A 20,071-nucleotide genomic window follows, 5' to 3' on the forward strand; every position below is an offset into this window, starting at 1 on the left:
GGATGTATATGTCAGGAAACCTAAAGTTAGTCTCTGCTTTGAATGGTGGAGTCTGTTTTAGAAGTCGGCCTCTGATGTCAGACCCCTCTCTGTGATTTACTTTTCCAGTGCAGGGGGAGAAAACACTCTGCCCTTTGTGTGTATGAGTCAGCCTTATAGAAGCTTATTGAGTGGGTCTGAGCTGTGTGGTTAAAACACACACACACACACACACACACACACACACACACACACACACACACACACATGTACGTTTGGCTCTTGCCTGACCTGACCACCTGTATAAAGAGAGGTGAGTCAGAGGTGAAGACTTTTTCATTAGACTCAATTCAGTCTGTTACATCCACTTTAGCCAAGTAAAAAAAATAAAAATAATGGTCAAAACTAAAATCGGAGGTGATGAAACAGTGCTGTGTAACCAGAAGCAGAAATGAAAGCGAGGCAGGACGTTCTCCTGGAAATAGAAATGAGGCGTTGCTCCATTAGACGACCCAGAGTTGGAAAGGCTCCTCTTCACACAAGCTAAAGTTTCAGAAATACATGCTGCATGTTGTTAGAGTGTTTTGCTCTAACACAAGAAGCATATGGTGTGTTTTTTTTTTTTTTTTTTAGCTTTACTAGATTCAGCGTTGATTCAGGACTGAAAAGGAAACTTTTGCTTCTGCAGATTACCTATTTCACAAACTGACTATGTAGGAGATGCAGAGTCATACAGAGATGCTTTGCCACTGATTGCTTTTGAGTTAGATGAAGACGATATGCATCATTTTCATATTTACTTTTCAGGAATTAGAGCGATATCAAACTATTCTTTTAAGTCACGTGCCCGCTGTAATATGCAATACAACTCTTTTAACATATTTGATATTCTGTCGCATGACAGGCATCTTCAGTGCATCGAAATCTCTGTGTAAGTGATGAGTAAAATCAAACAGTAGGTTACCCAGAATAGGTTTTTATGAAGCACAAATCAATCATACGCTGTGTATTACGTCTTTGTTGCATAGTGAGAGGTGTCATGAACCCCTGATGGGGAGGAAAGCACCTGCCGCTGCATCACTGGTTGGGATGCTGCCAAAAGCCCAGTGTGCTTGACCGTTTCAACCCATAGCAAACAGCACAGTCGCAGTTTTCTAACTGAATGAAAGTTTCCTTCATGAATGAAGAGAGACAAAATGGCATTTAAGTCTGACCATCCAACTATTGAAAGTCATTCAAAAAAAACAAAACAAAAAAAAAACAATTTTGAATGATTGAATGTTTTGATAGAAGGATAAACATAGTAAAAAGCTGCTGTAATTGTAATATCATTTTTTTTAAATTAAGTGGAACAGTAATACATTGATATTTGTAAACAGATAAACATGATCTTATGACAGTGCCTCATAAAGAGAACAAAAGGCAGCATTCTCAGTCGACAGAACTCAACAATGTATTATATTAATATTAATTATTATCATATTATACCTCAGCAGTTCGTATAGATATGTCACACAACAGAGCGGTCATGCTTTGTGTGCTGAAGGCGTCATCTCAACTACATCAGCTCGTGAATTTTACATTATCCAACTCTAGGGATTTATTTTTTTCCTCCTGCTCTAATTTAGAGCATGTGCATTAGATTACTGACATAACCTGGTTAAAGTAATTGCGCAGTCATGTTGTATATGCTCTGGCATGTAGTCAATGCCTGACACACAGACAGACACACCAAGGCAGATGGGCAGGGAGTAGGGCTGCAAGTCTATGACAAAAATAGTGATTTAACCTATTTTTTAACTGTTACAGTGTCACGGTTATTTATTTATTTAATGAGATGATTTGAGAAACACAGCTTCAGCATCTTATTTCAATATTATGTCTGTTTTTGAACCAGTGTCCTAAAGCAAACAAAATCACTGTCATTGTTACACAATGCAAAAAGTTTCGGAAATTAAAATTGATGTAAACGTTACACAAATGTCTTTAAGATATTGTGCTCTTCTAAAACACTGGCACACTTTTAATCGTGTGTGTCCGTAGGAACGAGATTGATTCAGGTTTACTGCTCGTCCGTGCATCTGTCAGACAGTTGTTATTTGGAGCCATGTCGGTGGTCTGTGGGAAAGTCCTGTTAGCTCGCTCCAAGAGTCTGCCTGCAGAACTCATGTGATCGAGGAAGGGAGCCCGGATCTGTGATAGACAGCAGGGATGGCCAGTCATCTGTCACAGGGCGAGGAACTTTTGGAGAGCGTCAGTGAACACTGCTTGTGTCTGCAAACACAATGGGAAGGTTTCATCCACCAGTGAGCTCTGGAGCTTAGTGCTCGATCAGTTAGTGTCTGGTCTTGTGGCGCGTGTGGCTGGAGGCGTCCAGAAAACCAGCAGACTCACAGCATGAGCTAAAGGCTTGATAAAGAGACAACATGAACCGGGAGTTGGAGTATATGTTTGTCGAAGTAAGTTTTTGCCTTTTTTAAGTTTTTATTCTTTCCACACCATGCCTCCATTCATTGATGAAGTAGAGATGTAGTATGTGAAAAATCTAATTAAACAGGCTGATCTGTTGAAGGAGGAGCTACTCTCCCTTTTTGGCTCATATGCAGTTATTTGAAGGGTGGCTTTTAAGTTTTGGTCTTGATTTTGGTGCAGTGTCTTTCTACTGGGGGAACACGGAGCCCCAGTCCTGACACACCCTTCTTCTAAACTCACCTAGTTATGTCACTGAAATCAGCAGGGCGGTAAAATCTCTCAATTAGCATCAAATCAGATTTTTGCCTCAATCTGAATAACAACATAATCTTTGTTTCCGATTGTCAAAATCCAGTGACAGGAAGCCTAAAGTGGTTTCGCACCCGTGCATGTAGGTACAGCGCTGAGTGCCTGTGCTGCAGGCGCTGACGTCCTAACTGGCTCTGGTTTGAGAAGCAGTGTGTTCTACTTTTGAATGATACCTTGTGCTGCAGACTCACATATCATAGAAATCTCCTTTCTAAGGTTTGCCCTGGTGTGTTTTTGGTGGACTAGAGTTGCAGCATTGAAGCAAACATTTGAACATAGAGTCTCTCATTGTGTCTGATACCAATATTTAGGCCTATTAAATGCCCGTTGTGCTATATTAAATGCCTCAAGAGCTCAACTGTGTGCCGACATCCCTTTCTCCCACCCTGATATAACGTACACAAGTGAGGGAGTCAGCTGTGATTAAACTAATGTGATTAGTTGCTGGGCAGCATCACAGCTTCTTAGTAAGAGACTCTGATCTCTGGCAATCACTGGACATTGGCACGCTAGTTGTGCCAAGAGTCTAGTTAGGGAACACCACTGGGTGTAGTGAGACTATCAAGGGTCTTTCCTACTAAACTCTCCACCGGGGTGGAGGTCTCTAAATCTTGGCGTCATGCTGCGTCTGCCCAGCTGAGCAGAAAAACAGCAGATTCTCACATGAGTGGCATCATGTGACGAGGCCTCTGCAGTCTGGGACTCCACTGACGGCTTTACTGAGAATATGGGGGCAAAACACTTTCAGCTGCAGCTGTCCAGATAGACGCCTCTACAACTCTGTTTTGTAAAATGTTTTAAGGTTTGTCCACTTGAGTCACTTTTATGATGTGCCCTTCTTTAAATTCCTTACATTCTTCCAAAACAACATTATTTAACTCGCTGGACTGGTCGCCTCTTCAAGAGGAGTATTGTTTTATTTCGTGAGAGTTTAGCTAACTTACAGGCCACAATGAGACTTCTGTGACTCAATTTAATTTCTGTGGACATAACACGAAATTTTGAAGTCGCGATGCAAAAATAAGTGCGACGTTCTCTTAAATGCAGAAATTTAATATATTTGAAGATAAATTGGACCCTAAATGAAAGTTGTCTGATTTATTTAGGCGGCCTACGGTTTGATAAGTTGGATAAAACCCTGTGTGGGTTCAGAGAAGGTACAGCAGGCCAGGGAGACTCCGGTCCAAGAGTGAAAGCCCAGAGCTCAGTATTAGCAGGGTGAAGTCTCTCTAATCTGCTGTTGACTTTGTGCAGATTTGTAAACACTTCTCCGCAGCCTGCAGTTACAGCCTTATACCCCCCAACACACACACACTTACACACACACTTACACACACACTTACACACACTTACAGTACATGCACATAGAGTACACTGTACACACACACTCTCCCAATGCTCTGATCTGTGTGACCTCCAAACCTCAGTTGTCCAACGTCCTTCAGTTGCAGGACCGATCTGACACCCAGGGGTGTCGCAGAAGAATCAAGAGCAAAGGGGGGTTAGATTTACAGATGAAATGAATATGACTTTCATGGCATCTGCCAAAATATGCTAACTTAAAGAATAAAAAGAGCATGTCCAGTCCTCTGTCTTTATATTAAGAGATCACAGCCGTCTTTGAGCTCCATGTATTCAGCTTAGGATGGAAACAGTTTTATTAAAGTAAACACATCCAGACCTACTGTCCCTCTTCTTCTCCTTTTGGATGCCTACATTATTCCATGTTCAGTGTTTCTCTCTGTGGTTCATGACCAAAAGGAGAAGCTTTTGCCATTGTGTTTGCAGCAGTTTCAGCAGTGGTAACCTGCAGCCATATGTGAATGTAATGAAATTGTGGTGTAGTTGACTGGAATAAGATTAGCTGGTGTTAAACCCTGAGTTAGCCTAATCAGGTCCTGATCCTTTGTCTCAGTTAAACCAGGATTAGCATCAGTGCAGCCTTGTACCTTCAGGTGCAGCCTTTGCCTGCTGTGAACTGACCTGCTGACAGCTACTGAGAGGGAAAGAGCAGGCTGGATGTAGCTACTGTCTGTCTGTTGCTACTGTTTATGAATTCTAGTAATTACTGGATAAAAAAGAAATGGTGTCATCAAACAGGTCTAGTTGATGTGTCAGAAAAGCAGTAGATTGCTCCTAGTGTACTGATGTTGCTAAATCAGTGTTGCCCTCCAATACGATCAATATAATGCACATTTATTGTAGAAATGATAAAATATTACAATAGCTGTCTATAGACATTCCTTATAACCCGAATGCTCTGTGGCATTTTTGTGTATCTTAGTAATCCAATACTATAAACAGAGTGGTATTAAGGACAAGAATTGAAGTATTTGTGTTATTATTTTTGTGTTGTTTGTGTTTGCATTGTTTTAAACAAAGCCCATTTTAAGGTGCTGTTTGAATTCTCATATGCTGATAAGATGCCATAACAGTGGTGATTAAATCATTTTCTGATCATCAGATAAGGTAATGACCAAAAGTTGTAACTGCCATCGCATCACATTACAACTCTCAAAATGATGAAAATGATTTATTTTAATCTTACCACATTAAAGGGGCACTCCATCAAAGACATAGGCATATACCAGACACGAAGGGGGCTAACAAAGGACTCTACTGAGTTGCATTTAGAGCTGCAACAATCAGTCGATTCATTGCTTAGTCAATCATCAGAAAACGAATCAACATTTTTTTTTAATAACCTATTAATCATTTTAGTCATTGATCAAGCATAAATGCCAAATATTTGCTGGTTCCAGCTTCTTAAATGTGAGGATTTGCTGCTTCTTTATGTTTTATATGATGGTAAATTGAATATCTTTGGATTTTGGACAATTGGTCAAAATGAGATTTTATAAGACATCACCAAGGACTGATAAGGTGTATTTGACACAGTTTTCTTACATTTTATAGAGCAAGTGAATGATAGAGAAAATAATTGGCAGATTAATCAATAATGAAAATGATTGTTGGGCGTAGGCCTAGTTGTAAATGTTGAAGCTTGACCCATAGTAGGGACTAAAGGCTGAATATCTCGGCCTATGCTGCTTCATTTTTTCTTCTTTAAATCTGTCTAATGTGAATCCCTCAAACTTAGAGAAGTCCAATACTAAACTGCTGGAGTGCCCCTTTTAATCTAGTGTAATAACCAAATCAGAAGTCACCCGACTGCTCCCACAGCGAAAGGAAAGCAATTAGTCGTAGGCTCAGAGCAGGATCACACTGAATACATTGGATATGTCACCATTCATTTCAAGAGCATCTGTCACTGACTGGCTGCACATCAAAGCGGAACAAGGTGTTGCATTGTTTGTGCGCGTTATCTCCGTATTGTAGTAGTTAATACACTAGCTAGTTTAGCTAGTTCCTCATTGAGCCGTACACTCAGTCTATATCAACACAAATTCACCGCACAGAATTCATGTGACCCTTGCATCAGTGTGACCACGGCCAGTGCCCTGATGAAGAAAAACAAATGAAGTTACAGACCAGCAAAAACGTCAGCCTCTCACTGGCTGCTTGAGTTCACATGCCGAGCAGCGTGTATACACATGCATGCAGCATATGAGTGCCAGCTCAGTGCAGAGACATTTGAGCCATGTGATTTCTGATGTCACATATGATGTCACTCATAACACACCAGCCTGATCCATTATCCATCCCCCTGTAAGGCAGACAGGGTGGCTGCGCTTTGACTCATCAAATTTTTGTCTGCAGCCTCCAGATGCTCCTCTTTTTCAGCTTGTGTTTCATGGTGGAGGATGATGTCCTTGAAGCATGTAAATGTGTGTGTGTGTGTGTGTGTGTGTGTGTGTATTTGTGGTTGAGTTTCATCCTTCATCTCTCCTCTGGTTGCTCAACCCAGGGGAATTTGTTGGTCTATAAATATGATTCATTGCCTCTGCAGCTGCATTGTATTGCTCTCTGTCTATCTTTTAGGCCCCTTCTCAGACACACACACACACACACACACAGAGACACACACAGATACACACCTCCTGTATGTATCTGTGTTTTGCCCCAAGAGGAAAGAAAAAAGAGATGTGCTGATTGGCAGCATATTTCAGCGGTAACTAATTCAGGATAATCATGTTTGACACCTGGTGATGTGTGAAATGTGTGTGAGAGTGTGTGAGAGTGTGTGAGATGTGTGTGTGATGTGTGTGTGATGTGTGTGTGATGTGTGTGTGTGTGTGTGTGTGTGTGTGTGTGTGTGTGTGTGTGTGTGTGTGTGTGTGTATGTATGTATGTGTGTGTGTGTGTATGAGAGAGAGAGGATGATTATCAGGACCAGGAAGTGTGCTCAGTAATGCAGTGATGTCTCTGTGAGGTGTGATCCTGCTCAGAATCCACTGTTGCTATTTTTAGCCTCTGTCCTCCTCCCTCCTTCCTTCTCTCTCTCTCCCTCTCCGTCTCCCTCTCCCTCTCTTTGTTGCTAGGAGGCTGGCTGCTGGTACAGTCTCCTACAGGGACCAAAAAGGTGAAATAACTAACAAAATGGCGGGATAAGGAGAGAGGAAGAAACAGCCATAAAGACTATGTTCACCTATAATTGTAAATAGATTCAGCTTATAGTTTTCACGCTTTTGTTTCCCCTTAAGTAGCTATAAGGTCTTTAAATCGTCTTATTTCGCACTGTCTGACAGTATCAAATAAATTTTATATTAGATTGTCCCTGCTCTTCATTGATGCTGTATAACATTTGTCCTGGGTGAAATATTCAAACACAACTCCATGTTTTACCGTCAACATTTCTAAATACCTCCTCAGCAGATAAATAAACAGTTGAATGGGTTAATGGCGCCAATAATGTGTCAGTGTTTATCAAGGAGTAATTTTTTGACAGAAAATGTCTTTAATTTAAAATGTTCATTCACTGTTTTCATTCCATTGTAATTGGGGAAAAAAGGACATCTCTAATGAGGAGGATGTTCAAACTGACAGATACCTTAGTTGTAAGTGATAGTGTTGAACAGATGTGAGGCTGTGACCTGTGGTTAGATGATGCTGGCTGTTTACGAGGGTCTCCACTGTTTAGTTGCTCTTTGATCTTCTTGGTGAAAGTGTAGCAAAGATCTCTTCCCTCATGTTCTTGCTACTCGATTAAATAAGTTGGCTTTATACTCCTGATCTGTTTCTGTCCGTCTCTTCCACTTTCCCGTACCATAACTGACCAATGATCTGCCTGTGTTCTATGAGTTTTATCATTTCAATTCTGCCCGTCTATCTTTCAGACCTACTATTGCTCAATCATGCTATAACATCTGGCGAAGAAGAGGAGGTAACTTTTCTGACACCTCCTGCTTAAAACCCAAAAAGTCAGAAGGATCGTGAGGCCCCCGCTTTCACTGTCTGTATTCATACTGAAAATCAAGAGGCCGTTTCCTTCTACAGGTTGGCCTGTAGAAGGAAACGGCGGAAGAAAAGAAAGCAAGAAAACCAAAGTGGTCAGAGGAAAATGTGATACTTCAAGAGGAATATAAGAAAAGGAAACATAGTGTTCGGCAGACCAGACAGAGAGTGTGACAGTCAGTGAGTGACACAACACACAGATGATAGATGAACATGAAATACTTCATCAATAATTGGCTGGAAAGATCCTGTCGCATAAAACCACAGAACAATCATTAACAGCAAAGCAGATGGAAGAGCACAGCTGCGGAAAGTAGAGTGATCCAGTTCTAGACGGTTGGACAAATCAGAACCTGACTGCCAATAAAATCTATAGTACAAAATCACCATAAATCACCATAAACTTAAGGCTGACTTTAGGATGTTTTGTGCAATGGTTTTTATTTTAAGGAAATCTTGGACTTTAAGGAAAATCTTGAGGTGTTTTGTGCTTGGTGCTTGGTCGTCCATCCCACCTGCCAACATCTCTCTAAGACAGCATTTCACTAAAGATGCTTCATATCAAAGGAATCTAATTGCTAAACCCCTCTCTGTTGCTTACCTCAATATATTTAGTTATTCGCTTCTATTTGATCTCTCCTTATAGAACCCTGTCTCACCTTGTGCTTTACTTTTCCTTTCTTCTCCACGGTCACAAGCCACGAGCAACACTTCAAATATTTTAGTATATTTAGTCTTGTATACGTATTCCTTATGTAGTTCCTTATTCTTTCAGTTACATTAAAGAAATACATTATATACTTTTCTAATTTTCAGTGTGTTGTTTTTGTTTTGTTTTTTTTAAATTGAATGCATCCTTTGACGTAGACAGATTATTTCTCCTCTTTCTTAATTGTCACTCAGGGGCAAACCTCAACCACACTGCACACTAGCTAACCACACTGATCACACTGATCACACTGTTTGGTGTTCCCGAAGAGGTGGAGACAGAAAAACATTAGAGAGAGAAAAAAAATCTGGGACAGCTTGGGGGCTCAGTGGTGGTGGAGCTTTGAAGGAAAAATATGTGGATAACACTTTCTGTAAGGCACTATATAATCACAGATAAAAACAGATATGATATATTTAAAAAAAGTTAAAGACTACTATTGCACAAACCAGTATGGAATTTGGACAAATTGTTCCTTTATTTCTGTGTTGTTTCCTTCGTTCTCGTAGAGGCCGTAGCTGCCATTTCACGCCACCAGTCTTCTTAATGCTGAGAGCGAGAGACAGACAGACTGAGGGAGGATGGTCAAGGGTTTGTGTGACCATGATGTCATGATTCAGATGATCGGTAGTGAAGCAGCAGACCAAATTAACCAGTTTCTCTCCCCTCTACAATGAGGTCTTTCTCTCTCGACTCTGCAAAATTGTCCTCAGCAGTTTATGTAACGTCAAAAGAAGCAGTGAAATCCTTGGTGCTCCAGAAAGACTCTGAGCTCATCGTCATGTGCTTTAGTTACCTAAGTCTTCATGAGGAAGATGTCATTTAAACATTTCTGTATTGGTAGTTTACTGCATGTGTTACATATTTACAAGAAATAAATGAGGCTCAGAGAAGTGAAAATCCTCCTTCGTGTTAAGATTTTAACACATAAAGGTTTTAGAGTCTAAATCCTGCAGTGATTAGTGGAGGTGTGGGTGGAAATGTGGAGTGGTTTGTACTCTTAGACTTCGTATGTCCTACATAATGCTTTAATAAAGACAAAAAGAAGGGTATTGAGGATATTTTTATCCGCTTTCATTTTCAGAGTTTTATGGTTAGACTTAATGCACAGAATCAGGTTAAAGGGTCAGTTTAAAAATTGAATCCTGGTCCCACACAAAGCAAACACATATAAATGTCAGTTTCAGTAGATAAAACACATTCAGCTCCTGGGGTCCACATATGTCCTGTTTCAACTCTTACCTCTAATTTGCTCTCGTCTTTCTCCTTATGTAATGAGAAGTGTAAGAAAAACGTGTGTACGTGCATTTGTCTACGTCTGTGAGCTGGATTCCTCAGCCATGTGACCGACAGTGTCTGTGATCAGCTGATTGTCTCCAGTCACAAGTCCTCAAAGGCCTGAAACAGTTATACAGCGGTATTTGTGTGTGCGTGTGTGTGTGTGTGTGTGTGTGTGTGTGTGTGTGTGTGTGTGAGAGAGAATTTTTAGTTGACCACACAATATCCACAACTACATTTCTCAGTGGTTATTAGCTACTATTAGCAACAGTTTGTTCCCACAACTTTACTGACCGTTGTGAGCCATGTGCTCATGACTGTGGAAACACAGAGCCCAGTGTTTTCTCTGAGGTCATACTGTTTTGACTAATAGATGAAAGAAGTAACTCTCCTCTCATCCTTCTTTAAAAAGAGGTTTTAGTTGAACTGGGGTAGAGCAGACTTCAGTCAAATAGGATCTCCAGGTGACTTATTTTTAATTTCAGCCTGCTGGGAAAATCAGATGTAGTTTTTTGCAAATACAGTCCAACATTTCAGATAATTTGAGGAATTTGGTATTTTAGAAAGATATAGTTTTCATAATGACTGAGCCATTGTCAGCATCTTGTATAAACCAAACCAAACAAAGGATGGGATTTTGAGGGGAAATGTCAAATGTCAGCAATGAGTGAAAATTTTTGTATTTCCAAAGTGTTATAGCATATTGTTTTAAAATCGAATTATTCTTTTTCCTTTTGTTTCTCAGTGTGCTCGGGTGTGGATCCCCGATACAGAGGAGGTGTGGAAGTCTGCTGAGCTCACCAAGGACTACAAAAATGGCGACGCCTCCCTGCAGCTCATGCTGGAGGATGGAACGGTGAGGATGAATGGACGTGGGAATGGGGAGGAATCAGTCTCTCCCTCTTTATGATTTTTCTCCCCTCAGCTCTTTTTGTTGGTTTCTCGGTCTCGCTCTCTCTGCCTCAAAGACGCTTGAAAGCCCAGTGTCTCATTAGTGGCTATTGGTTTTACCATTAGCCTTCTCCACAGATGAGACCTGGTTGCAAAGATGCCCCAAGGAGCATTTCCAATGTATACTAGTGGATTTAATTCCTCAGCTCTGAATACAAACAGCTACCAGCACATATTTCTTACCTCTAGCAATCGTTAACAAGCACTCCTGTTAATGAACACATGCTAGTAGCAAAACCATTTATCATATTGCCCCTAGTGATTTAATATTCATGTGACCATATATAATTGTAGCCAGTTGCAACTAGCATAAAAGAGATTTTCTTCTTGTTTCCATATGTCTGGTGTTATTTTTAAGTTAAGAGTTAAGGTTATTTATGTAGCCAAATATCACATACCATGTCTCCGTTAGCTTTGCATGACCACAACGGCAACAGTTTTCAACATTGCCCAATCTCTCAAAGAGGACAAGCACAAATTCCCTCAAGCCCCCCCCAAGAAATGAATTCTTTGCATGTGAAATAAGGCCATTAATGCATGTTTTTAAAGCTGCCTATGAAACGCCGCACCATATTTATGGATGTTGATGATAATCCAGATCCATGTGCAGATTAGAAATTCTATTTTAGATGATTGTGCAGCCTCGTGATGCACAAGTTGGTGAGGGTTCGAAAGCTGCTGTTGAAGATCATCAAAATAACACACTTAATTGATCAGTCAAATAATCCGATTATTTTATAATTCCCGATGCTAAGACACTCCCTTTTCAAACAATCATCAAGCACAGAAAGAGATGCATTTAATAGGGAAATAAAAAGTGTAAAATCTGAAAATGTAAATGAGCATGAGGCATGCAAGCTTCAGTTTCCACACAGACAACAAATCCGAAAACACGATCAATATAAACACAGCTCTGAACAACTGATGGTTTTGCTCTGGAGCTGTGGCGAATCAGTAGCCTGTCTCGTGACATTTCTGAGAACATATGTATGAAATACTGTATGAATAGTTTTAGTGTGTGTGGAAATCTGTTATTGATTATTTAAATGGTTGTCCATACATCCACTGTTAGTCAGCCTCAGACAGCCAGAGCTGAGAAACTGCAACAGCCAAACATGTGAAGGAGTTTACAGATGCTCATCCAGAAGAAACCTGTCAATGGAATTTATCACACAACTTGATTTAACTTAACGTATGAGGAGGAAACCTTTTCACTTTTGGATTTTAGCAGGAGAAAAGAGCATGTTTCACCTTCATAATTTGGTAAGTATAAATACAGAATGTAGATTGTTGGCAAAGTAAAGATGACTGTTGCCTGTTTTGATAAAATCAACACATTACAGTAGTATTGCATTTACACTGTCGCCATAGAAAATACTTGTGTCTTATTGGCTGACAGGTCTCTGTAAAAATCACGTATCAGGATGCCTCAAACATATTTTAATGTCAGCCTGAGTAATGAGTTTGTTCAATGTGAGATCTTACATCTGAATATATGATCTGTGGAAGATACAGGTGCAAATCATGATGCTCTGCTGCTCGATAAGTGTGTCACCCTGATATGTACAATGTGAAGTAATAGGGTCCAAACACAGGTCACAGTCAAGTTCGCATTGATCCACCACCTTTTGTTAATTTCTGAATTCATAGTTTTGTGTTGTGCTTTGCATGAAATAATGTCACATATCTCTGTTCTATCTCTCCTTATCATCCTCAGAACATTGAGCACAAGCTGGACCCCAAGACGAAGAACCTGCCTTACCTGCGAAACCCCGACATCCTGGTGGGCGAGAATGACCTCACAGCACTCAGCTACCTCCACGAGCCGGCCGTGCTGCACAACCTCAAAGTCCGCTTCATTGACTCTAAGCTCATCTACACTTACTGTGGTAGGAAGGCACTTGAACCATCTAATGAAGCCCCACTGTATGTTGTCTGTTCTTAGTATGAGGTCCCACTTTCAAATAAACACATTTTAAGGAATGGTAATGCAAAAAAAAAAAAAAAAACAGCATAGAGTTAGTCATAGTCCTTTTAACCTGTATATACATGTCTGCTACAACTGTGTGATCAAAAAACATGATTTTATTAAGAATCTGTTAAATTATTTTTTTATTTTTTTTATTTTTAATGATCCTCTAAAGTAAACAGTTAAGATTGTCATTGATTTACATTGTATTTATAGCTCAGTCCCTGAAAGCAACAGCAGTAGAGACCCCATGTTTGTACTTTCTCCAGCATGCCAGTCAGCTGTGTAATGCTCCAGAATAGATGATTTTATAGTTAATTAGTTAAACACTGCTTTGACGTCTGCGACCTTCAGTAACCTTCACTGTATCTATGCTATAAGTCAAGCATTGTTTATTATCTCCAGTCATTTGTATGCTATGCTTATCAAGTACATTTACACTCACTGATAAAAAATATAGCTGCAAACTGTAGACATTCACTAGTATTGTATGGTAAGCTGTCATTGGCAGCATATTCAAGGAGAAATACAAAGTATGAGATGTGTTTCATTTATTTTTCTTACTACTTTTACAGTTTCTTTTTACACTCACTTTGTTTTGGAAACAAACCGATCACCACTTGCACCAAGTTTTGTTTTAACTGCAAATATAGAATTTGAAAAAAGTGTCATGGTACATTTGAGCCATATGCACATAGAATGAAATCAGCTTTTTTTAGCCTAAGTTTTACTATCTATGTCAACTGAGCAGGAGTTGTTTTCTTCTCTGCTTGTTGCTGTTTGTCTAAAAAAAGGCCCCTTACATCTTGATAATAAACAGCAGAAAATAAACAATATACATTATATTATACTTGAATTATAATTCCTATCCTCTCCAAAGAAGCATAACAACAGTTAATACAGTGCAGGTCTGCTGCAGGTCAGCTGATACCTTTTATCTGTGTCATAGGAATCGTTCTGGTGGCCATCAACCCGTATGAGACGCTGCCAATCTACGGGTCAGACATCATCAATGCCTACAGCGGTCAAAACATGGGAGACATGGACCCACATATCTTTGCTGTGGCAGAGGAGGCTTACAAACAGATGGCCAGGTTTGTGTGTTTGTGTGTGTGTGTGTGTGTGCGTGCGTGCGTGCGTGCGTGCGTGCGTGCGTGCGTGTGTTACCTGAGTAGCTCTCGTTCTAGTCTCCATGTTGCTCAGCCCTCCCTCTCCCTTTGGGTTTGTAGGTCAAAGCTGTGACAGAAATAGCCTTATGGTGGTCTCACTGTCTCTGTCACACACACATTTAAACGCTGTGGTTTTCTCTGCAGGAGCCAGCTGGTAGATCTGTGAACATAAAACTGATGTGACTTAACAAAAAGCTCTCATCTTGTTTCATCTATTCAAAAGATATTCTCACTGAAGCTTTTATGGCTTGTCGACACACATTTTAGCAAAGTCCAGTCAGACTTTTTTATGTTTCTCTCTAAAGTCACGTAAGAGCTCACGTAAATTCGGAAAAAATGTATGGTGCGACTGGTCACTGAGGTCAGCTTGTATCTGTTTTATCTGAGTTTTCCTTGGTTCATATTCCACCATTCAAAGTATAATTCTCTTAAATCTGGGGTCAATTTTCCTCTTGCAGACACATCCAGAGAGGTTAGTTTTGGTTCCATGTGGTCACAGGAGCATCAAGCTGCTCTTCTATTCCTTCTCTTGTCTATGTTCAGTGTGTCACACACAATAATACCAAATGGCACAATGAGGACTTTTCTCCATTTAAATCAGCTGAATGACAGATTATAAGACTGAAGACACCTGTGGTGTTAACTGAAGACAATAGTCTGTTAAAACATCACCACTTCTAATCATTTTGTCCATTTTAGAAGATCTTTGTATAATAAGTAAGGATTCAGCTCTTTTCATAGCTTCTGTGTTTTTTTATGTCTAATCAAAGCGATGCTGATCTGCATGACAAAGGAGCTTTTAATTTCAACACGTCCCAGGAGGAACAGAGTATAGTTTCAGTGAGGTGTAAGAGTATCAACACTTTTGGCTACATCTGTACATAGGATGACACCACGGGTAAATACGAGATACATAAGCCACTCAATTCATTTAAGGTTTATTTACTTGTTTCTATGTTCCTATATGACATACAGTGTCTGAGTCGGCTTTACTGGTCCACAACAGCAATAGTTCCAGAGACAACCCATGTTCTTTTGGAGGACAAAACCTAAGGGTGTAATGGGGGAAAAAAAAACCTTGTGAGGGGGCATTCGAAGAAATATCCTGCCTTCTGAGTCACTAGTGGATTACAACTGAGCCAGCTTCCCCTCCTCCAAAGAAAGGTGGCACAGTAGGAGGAGGAAGCATGAGGATTTTGTCTTAGTTCTGGGGTTCATGAGGAGGTTCGGCCTGCTGCGATATTGGCACACAGAGGAACAACAGGGGTTATAAGGTGTGTTAACACCTGCTCTGCCTGCAGGCACTGAAAATGTTTGTTGATCATTGCATCTGACACGTTTTATCTGCCCACAGCCTCACCCTGGCATTGTTTGTGTCACACTCTTAATTGTTAAACTATAGAAGGTTGGTGCACAGACTGTTCACAAGAGTAACCCTCAGCCTTAGTCCTAGTTTTTTTAACCTTCATATGAATTAGTGATGTAAATCCCCCAAAAAATTGGAACCTAACAAAAGCTGATATTTGATATTTATCTCACAGCCTCAATTCAACATATCCTATAGTCAAAACTAGTCCTCACAGCTCTACAGTAATACGTTTCTTTTTCTACCTGTCAGGGATGAGAGGAACCAGTCAATTATTGTGAGTGGGGAGTCCGGAGCAGGAAAGACTGTATCAGCCAAATACGCCATGAGATACTTTGCTACGGTCAGCGGCTCTGCCAGCGAGGCCAACGTCGAGGAGAAAGTCTTGGCTTCCAACCCCATCATGGAGGTGAGGACATGACACTGACCTTGGATTACTTTCATTTTTTTTCTGTAAACTTAAAATTACCGGTCAAAACACGAATGTGTGGTGGGTGTGAAGGGCTGGATTCACACCCTCCCCCAAACTGCTGTGAATTTGTCATTAAAGTGGAAGATTTGATCATTTTTCCTGACAGTTTGTGTACAGACATTTGTTTCCTCGGCCCAATCCCTCTGCAGTTTTATTAACATGCTCAGTTGATTTGTGGATGTTTTCTTTATGCGTCTCCTCTCTTCTTATCTTCTCCTCTTCACTGGCATGTTACTCTCTAACCTTCAATATCTCCAGCACACTCTGTTTTTCTGGCCTCGGGCTGCTCTCTGGCTGTGATATCCTTAAGTGCGTGTGTATTTGTGTATTTCTTTCAGCAGAGTCATAGGGACAGGAGGGGCTGGAGAGCTCTCCTGTGCCCATATGCCACTACCCCACTTCCACCCCGCTCCACCTCCTGCCATCCCCCACCTAGTCGGTCCTTTTCCAACTGCTCTGCTAACATCACTCTCCTCCTCCCTCCCTTCACCCTGAGCCAATCAGAGACGAGCTGACAGAAATGAATAGAAAGCTTTCTTTCGTCGCAGTGATGTCACTTCAGGCTGTAAGCCTGGATGCAGAGGAGATGGTTGCATCAGCCTTTTCGATATTACAAAACCTGTGTGGTTGTGTGTGTATGTATGTGTGTGTGTGTGAGTAAGTGCGAGGTGTTTGTATATGTTTGGCTGATGCATGCAGACACTGGAATACCTGCTCTGCTGAAAGACTCCTTGTCTGCAGTGAAAGACTGTGTGTTTGGCCTTAACTCAGCAAGAACCCTCTGTGTTCACACACAATTCAACTCTCTGCAGGTCGTCTGTTTGCGTAGCTGCTGTGTGTGTGGTATGTAGCCCCACCCGTCCACTGACAATTCCTAGTGGGGTCATTGATCAATCCTGTCTATTGAACTAAGGCTGCTGACTGCAGATGATTTCTTTGCCGACGTATAGTACAGTATCTCAGCAGGAAATGTCTGCCAACTTATCATTGATCCAACTCTTGTGTGTGGAAGGACAGAGAGCCCATTTAAACATACCAGTGCTTTATCAAGTGTGGACCAACCGCAATAATGTTCCGCCTATTTCAGGTTGCAGCAAACATTATGACAGATTTTGGTGCAGAATCAGGTGAACATACTGCTGGAGAGAAAAATTACATTATAGAAATTACATTATAATGATTAAATTATTAAAATTATGTTATAGTTCAACATTTGGGGAGATAAGTGTATTCAGGTAGCTTCTTTGAGAACCTGATGAGAAAATTGATACCACTCACATGTCTGTGTGGAAGCTACCACCAGCAACCATTTAACTTAGCTTGGCATTAAAAAAGTGGAAGAAGAAACAGCTGGGCTGATCTGTCCAATGGTAATCTTATTTTACCATTTATCTTATTTACTGTTTAATCCAGACAAAAACAGAAATACAATAATGACACAATGTGGTTTTAGGGTGATTTAGGGTGGTCTGGTTTATGTGTAACTTCCTGGCGACAACCAGACGTCTGGCCAAGAAATAGAGGAATATAAGATTTTGTTCCGCTCAGACTCAGCCAGGCTAGCTGTTGCCGCCTGTTTCCAGTCTTTATGCTAAGCGAAGCTAACCATCTGCTGCTATAGCCTCATATTTCCCTTACAGCCATGAGAGTGGTATAAATCTTCTCATTTAACTCTAGGAAAGAAAGTGAATAAGTATGTTGGCTCCTTGATTATTGGTCCTTTATTCCCTTCTTGTACTTTCTGCTTCACCACAGCGCTCAAAAGTTGCCATTCACTCTGCTGTTATTGTTTACTGGGACAACTGGAACTACCTTTTCATGTATAGTAGATTTTAATCCAAATTGCTTTTAAATTACAAATTACAGTCCTACACTTCCTGCCCTGTCAATATTTAAACACTTTCACCATAAAATGTTGTGTGTTGTTGTCTGTCACTCAGGCTATTGGAAATGCAAAAACCACCAGAAATGACAACAGTAGTCGTTTCGGTAAATACATTGAGATCGGCTTCGACACCCGCTACCGCATCATCGGCGCCAACATGAGAACATATCTGCTGGAGAAATCACGAGTGGTCTTTCAGGTGAGCACGCAAATGCACATTCAAGTGTGCATGAACGTGCATGTTTGGATCTTACACTGACTTACCTTCATTGCCTCATTGCAGACTATTAACCCTGCCTCAAGCATCACAGTCAGATGAACAGAGTTAACCTTTGTACACATCTACTATCGATACTCGACACATAACACAGCATACTTTATACAAGTTGTCTTCAGCTTCAGTTTTCTAAGTGGCCAGTTTTCAGGTTGTGGAGTTTTCAGTCTTTTCAAAGCAGCTTGAAGTAACAGTGGCGTTGTTGCGTGCTTCTGCCACATTACTTGGGTTCCTTGTGTATGTCCCTGAACACGTTGTTCATGAATACACACCACTCATAAGCTGATCTTACAGAGGTTTTCGAGGGTTATCGGTAAAACAGAATTTCCTGAAGGGTCTGTTGAGTATCTTTTTTTTTTTTTTTTTTTTTTTGTCGTGACCACTTAACTTGTTTCCTTGACATCTGGGGTGTTTTTGCTATATAAAGTGTCTTTATATAGACACTTTATATAGCCTGTCTGCCTACAAAGCCTGTCTGCAGTAATGTATTTACAGCATGAACTACATACGATAATAAGTAATAAGTAACACATTCAAGGATTTGTTCGCTGTCATCAGAATGGTTGTATTGTTGCCAGCTTACTGCCTGATTACAACAAAAACCTATCTTGTTTTTTCTGGGAGCAGATTCCTGCTGCTTATTAAACGTTACAGAAAAATAATCTTCTAATTACAGCAGAATTAGATTTAATTGTGTGTGGTGGTGATGTTCTCATATGGCTTCATCAATCTAATGTTTACCTGAAAACAAAGACAATTAGCTCTAGTGCCTTAGTAAATGAAGCAAGACATGCACCTAAACACAACTGCCAGCACACACACGATGATCACAGTTTTGACTTATACATGACCGTAGACTTGCTGCACATGCACACATGCATGCAGACGCACACACAGTAAATAGGTTGTGATATAATATGACGTATCAAACTGTCATTACCTGTACAAAAAGCAGGTAATACGCTGCACAAGAAACTCCTCTGTTCTCTTCTGACCTCTCAGCTTCTGTTGCAGTATTTATTTATAGATGATCAATTCATTCGGTTTGTGATCTTATAATTTAACTTATGTAATATATGTAATATGCCTTACAGTAACTACTTCAGTGATTTGCGACAGCTCACTGTACTGGTCGGGCTTGAACTGCTGATGTATCATCAATAGTTGACTACAAAATTCTGCAAACCAAGTGTAGGAAAACTGCACCGGCATCGAGAAACAGTGATCACAAGAAGCAAGAACCTCAAAACAGACTCGAAGACGCTTAACAGGAAATTTACTCAACATAGTAGTTGAGTTATAGCTTAACTTATTGATCCCACAGTTAAACAATAATGTTAACCCTGCAGTAGCAATACAAGAGATAATAACGGAGGATTTCTAAAATATTCTCTTTGTTTGCTTCAGGTCTTCACTCATATATAGTCAGCCAGACACATTCACACTTACCTAACATCATCAGTAGGACTCATTAAAAAAAAAAAAAAAAAAAAAAAAAGCAGCAGACATTAACTGTCAGTCCAGCCCTGGCGTCCTTTTAGAGCAGTAGAAGTATGCAACAATAACTTCCTTCTTCACAAAGAAGGAGGAAACAAAGTAAACCCATCCTCTCAACAATCCATCTGTCAAACAGGGCTGTCACACTTTCCTTTTCACCCACTTTCTCTTATTTTTTTTTCTCATGTGTTAGTACATTCTGTACGTTTTTACATACATCAGTGAACATGTTTAAAAAGCACTTGTCTTTACACAATACACTGTCTTGCTCATCACTCCTACTTTCTTTCTTCTCCCCCACTGTGAAGCTCTTTCTCACCCCTGCCTTGAAAAGTTATACACAGATAAAGTTTACTTTCTCTTTTATAAAACTATATTGTATCTTC

At 40.3% G+C, this 20,071-nt stretch overlaps 1 protein-coding gene across 4 annotated transcripts in view; it reads left to right on the forward strand.

Annotated features, from left to right (window-relative positions):
- Positions 1 to 20,071, forward strand: part of myo5aa (myosin VAa) — a 52,249-nt gene that overhangs the window by 2,238 nt on the left and 29,940 nt on the right. For all 4 annotated transcript variants that reach the window (XM_071488134.1, XM_071488135.1, XM_071488136.1 and 1 more), the window contains exons 2-6: positions 10,848 to 10,958; positions 12,771 to 12,942; positions 13,972 to 14,116; positions 15,810 to 15,966; positions 17,970 to 18,113. In XM_071488134.1, the coding sequence (XP_071344235.1) occupies positions 10,848 to 10,958; positions 12,771 to 12,942; positions 13,972 to 14,116; positions 15,810 to 15,966; positions 17,970 to 18,113 (729 nt within the window). The remainder of the gene's footprint in view (positions 1 to 10,847; positions 10,959 to 12,770; positions 12,943 to 13,971; positions 14,117 to 15,809; positions 15,967 to 17,969; positions 18,114 to 20,071) is intronic.

The sequence above is a fragment of the Trachinotus anak genome, unplaced genomic scaffold (genome assembly GCF_046630095.1).
Source record: "Trachinotus anak isolate AG129_WGS33_773 ecotype Australia unplaced genomic scaffold, CSIRO_AGI_Tana_v1 ptg000011l, whole genome shotgun sequence".
NCBI classification, from domain to species: Eukaryota; Metazoa; Chordata; class Actinopteri; order Carangiformes; family Carangidae; genus Trachinotus; species Trachinotus anak.